This window comes from Loa loa (assembly GCF_000183805.2).
Source record: "Loa loa unplaced genomic scaffold supercont3.152, whole genome shotgun sequence".
Classification (NCBI taxonomy): Eukaryota; Metazoa; Nematoda; class Chromadorea; order Rhabditida; family Onchocercidae; genus Loa; species Loa loa.
The window spans coordinates 117,528-121,372 of record NW_018108332.1 but is presented as its reverse complement, the minus strand read 5'-3'; the positions used below and the strand labels follow the sequence as shown (position 1 = coordinate 121,372).

The window sequence follows — 3,845 nt, the reverse complement described above, 5'->3', positions numbered from 1 at the left end:
TTTCAAATAAGCATATTTTGAAAATTGTTTATCTAATAAGTATTACTTATCAAATAAGCATATTTTGAAAATTACTTATCTAATAAGTATTACTTATCAAATAAGCATATTTTAAAAATTGCTTATCTAATAAGTATTACCTATCAAATAAACATATTTTGAAAATTGCTTATCTAATAAGTATTACTTATCAAATAAGCATATTTGGCATGAAAATAATAGAAATGATAAAAAACTTTGAAATTTTTTTTTTTTTGCATGCGAAACATATTGAAATTAAAATTTGAAAATCAAAAAAAAAAAATTGACATATTGGGAAAAAAAATAAAGAAATATATTGAAATTAAAAAGATTGGCTAAAAAGTTGGACATTTTTTTTTTTTTTTGCTTCATCAAAAAATGTTGGAAATGACAAAAATTTGAACATGTATATCAAAATATTTTTTTTAAGTGAAATAGCTTAAAACGATTTTAATATAATGCGAATCATTTTTTTTTAAAACTAAAATGTAAATTACTTTTTTAATGAAATAATTTTTTTTAAAAAAAACGAAACATAAGATAAAGTGATATGTACTAATTATTTATTAAAATAACGATTTTAATTGCCTACCTGGAAAAGGTATTTCTCTTATTTGATATAGGAATTTAAATTTCTTCATATTATTTACCCTTTGTTTTTTTTTGTTTTGTTATTTTATTGAATATTGTTTTTTTTTTTTTTTTGTTTACCTTCTACTATGAATAATGAAAAAAGTATTAACAAAATTATTTTAGCAAAATGATTGAATTAACAACAAAATCAGACAAACCATTGAAAATGGCAATAAAAAATATGGAAATTAATGAATCAACCGATGAATATGGTCGAAATATAGCACGCATACAAATACCTCGAAGTATACTTTATGAAAATGCTATTGAAATTAAAAAATTTAATGAGAAGGATGATAATAATAATAATAATAATGACAATGATGATGACGATGACGATGAAGATGAAGCACACGATAAATGTATTACTATCAAATGAATGATAAATTTAATTAAAAAGGAAAAAAGAAAAGAGTAAATATTCTTTGTAATATTAGTAAATATTATTTGTAAAATATGCAATATTATTTGTAATATAATTCAAATTTTATTACTATTATCGTTTATTTTTCTTTTTTTTTTTTTTTTTTACGGACATTTGTTATTTAACAAATTTTGGTCAATAAATTATTTTATTCTAATATTTTATACTTTGTAAATAATGCTTTAAAATATCCATTTCTTTCACATTTTTTTAAAATTAACAATTATAAATTTTAAAAAAAAAGAACGCGAAAATTTGATTTATTTTATGTTTTACATCATTGAAATTTTGCATTTTGTTAATTTGAAATTGAAACTTCGCCTTTTATCAATTTGAAATTAAAACTTTGCTTCTTATCAATTTGAAATTGAAACTTTGCCTTTTATCAATTTGAAATTGAAACTTTGTCTTTCATCAATTTTTTTTGTTACCTCGTTTTCTACCTTATTCTATGGGAAAAAAAGTTTACTTTTTAAAACTCATCAAGGCTTACTTTTCAAAAACATTTCATTTTGCATCAATTTTGTCACCACAAAAAAAAAAGAAATATGAAAAATTGGAAAATGTCTGATTTAGTAATCAAAGAACTGAAAAAAAACTTTAAAAAAAATGATAAAATAAAATGGTAATTAAAATTTGCTAAAAAAAGTAATTAAAAATTGTCTCACATATCAATCCTTCTTTTCCTTCGTTTATTTCATTTGTAATAATTGAAAGAATTGCGAAATAATTGGAATTTTAAATAACTATAATTATCATTAATGAAATATTACTTCAATGTTATACCCTCTTATCAGCACAATTTCACTAATCATATGATTGTCATAAAAATTATCAGTTTGATTTATTATTTGCTAAATAATAACATTTAAAAGTATTGCATCCTTATATGATATATGTAATGCATAGTTTTAGTATTTGATAAGACATATACTGTAAACAATATCATATGTTTAACATTTACAATGACATTATCATGTAAACATTGTCAAATGCAAAATAATTGTCATAGCTAGGCTTCGCAAAGGAAAAAAAAATGACAGACCTGTATCCAGGTTTATTGTAGGCTTGCTGATGGCTAAAAAGGCTAATGCAGTATAGACAAATTTAGATGCAAAAAGCATAGTGGAAAGTTTGCGCATGTCCTTGAACGAAGCAGCAGCCTTATGAATGATTTGTCTCCATACTTTCCAATTCGAAGCCAGATTGAACCACTGATGGTAGTCTATATGGTCAAAGCTGAGATATTGTTTCAGAAGTCCTTGTGTCTCCTCTTTAGGATTCTTCTTTCTTTTACGGAAGCCGGTGACCAATTCGCCATAATGCATATCCTGGAAAGGTGATGATTCTCCATCCTGGAGACGTATTCAGCCCAGTGTGCAACTGTATCTTCAGTAGTATGGCCTAAATACTGATGAACCCTGCTTGTGTAAGAAAATAACCTGGATAAATAATCGAACTATTGGATGTTTAAGAGTGTACGAAGACAGTGCTGGTGAAAGCGTTCGAGGAGTCGTAGACGGTAACAGTAGGTGGCATGTGATTCAGAGTCATATAACAGAACAGATAGTACGATAGCTTTATTGGTACTAGTCCTGGTACTTCTCTTTAGCTGTTTATTGCATCAGACTCTTTTATAGAGTTTTCCGAAAGCTCTGTATTACCTTTGCTAGTTTTTGTCAATTTCGACATCAGAAGAAATGATGCTACCCAAATAGCTGAACTGTTTGGATTAGCTTTGGTTCTGATTCATCTATGATGATGAGAGGATGTAAGTGATCGTTCTGTGGTGCAGACTTCTTCAAGCTCCGCAACCTCTGCAAAATAATGATGTTAAGTGCTGCAGAATTGCTTCTGTATAAGCGAGGAAGGTGACATCATCGACAAAAATTAGCTCTCAGATGTGATAATTTAGGGGGTTTTAGTGTGGACCTTCAGTTACCATAGCTTTCATCGTACGATATCGGATATAAATGCCATTTCCTTCATCTAGGTTTGTCATTGCTCTTTGGAGCAGCATCATGTTGAAGTAGATCGTGAACAGAGTTGATGCAGGAACGCAACCTTCTTTCATCCCATTGATTATTTTGGAAGGGTTCTGAGAGTGTATCACCATATCTGACTTGATAACGTTGATTCTCATGTAATAACATGATCATTTTTAGAATTCGTTTATCATTTTAAAATTTGCTGTAGGACTTTTCTGCTTACTGTGTCAAAAGCTTTTGTGATGCTTATGAAGATTATATAAAGCTTTGTCCTGTTCCCTGCATTACTGTTGCAGGTGTCAGAAAACAAATACCATGTCTGTAGTATTCCTATTAGTTCCTGAAGTTACATTATATTATATATAAGTCAGGAATTCTACCTGAAAACTTTCAGGTAAAATTTCTGAAATAGCAAAAAGTCTGTCAATATGTTTAGAAATATTCTTGGAAGAAAGTTTTTGCCAGCAATAGAGAGCAGGATAATACCCAGATAATTTGAGCAGCCTAATTTTATTTCTTTCTTCTTGCATAGGATGATAATGAGTGCATCACGAAGATCTATTGGAAATTCGCCTTTTTCCCAGCATTACAGTACAAGCCTATGAAACCTAGCGTGACGTATTTGACCTCCATGTTTTCAGACCAGATTAGATCTCAGGTGGAATAACATTAATCCTATTTGCCTTGCCAGTTTTCTACCTGCTATATGGATGGCCTGAGCATCTCTGTCATAGTCAGGGTTATATCCAATTCGCTTTTCATTGGTTGTTGTGTATATG

The 3,845-nt window shown here is 28.4% G+C and overlaps 2 protein-coding genes across 2 annotated transcripts; one reads left to right on the top strand and one right to left on the bottom strand.

Annotated features, from left to right (window-relative positions):
* Positions 1 to 820: 820 nt before the first annotated feature.
* Positions 821 to 1,033, top strand: LOAG_17926 (hypothetical protein; the record flags this gene model as incomplete). Its single annotated transcript, XM_020450594.1, has 1 exon — positions 821 to 1,033. The coding sequence occupies one exon, from the start codon at positions 821 to 823 to the stop codon at positions 1,031 to 1,033; it is 213 nt and encodes a 70-aa protein (XP_020305713.1).
* Positions 1,034 to 2,052: 1,019 nt separating this feature from the next.
* LOAG_13410 (hypothetical protein) lies at positions 2,053 to 3,152 on the bottom strand (the record flags this gene model as incomplete). Its single annotated transcript, XM_003148917.1, has 4 exons — positions 2,053 to 2,409; positions 2,561 to 2,684; positions 2,789 to 2,895; positions 3,021 to 3,152. The coding sequence occupies 4 exons, from the start codon at positions 3,150 to 3,152 to the stop codon at positions 2,053 to 2,055; spliced, it is 720 nt and encodes a 239-aa protein (XP_003148965.1).
* Between the last annotated feature and the right edge of the window lie 693 nt (positions 3,153 to 3,845).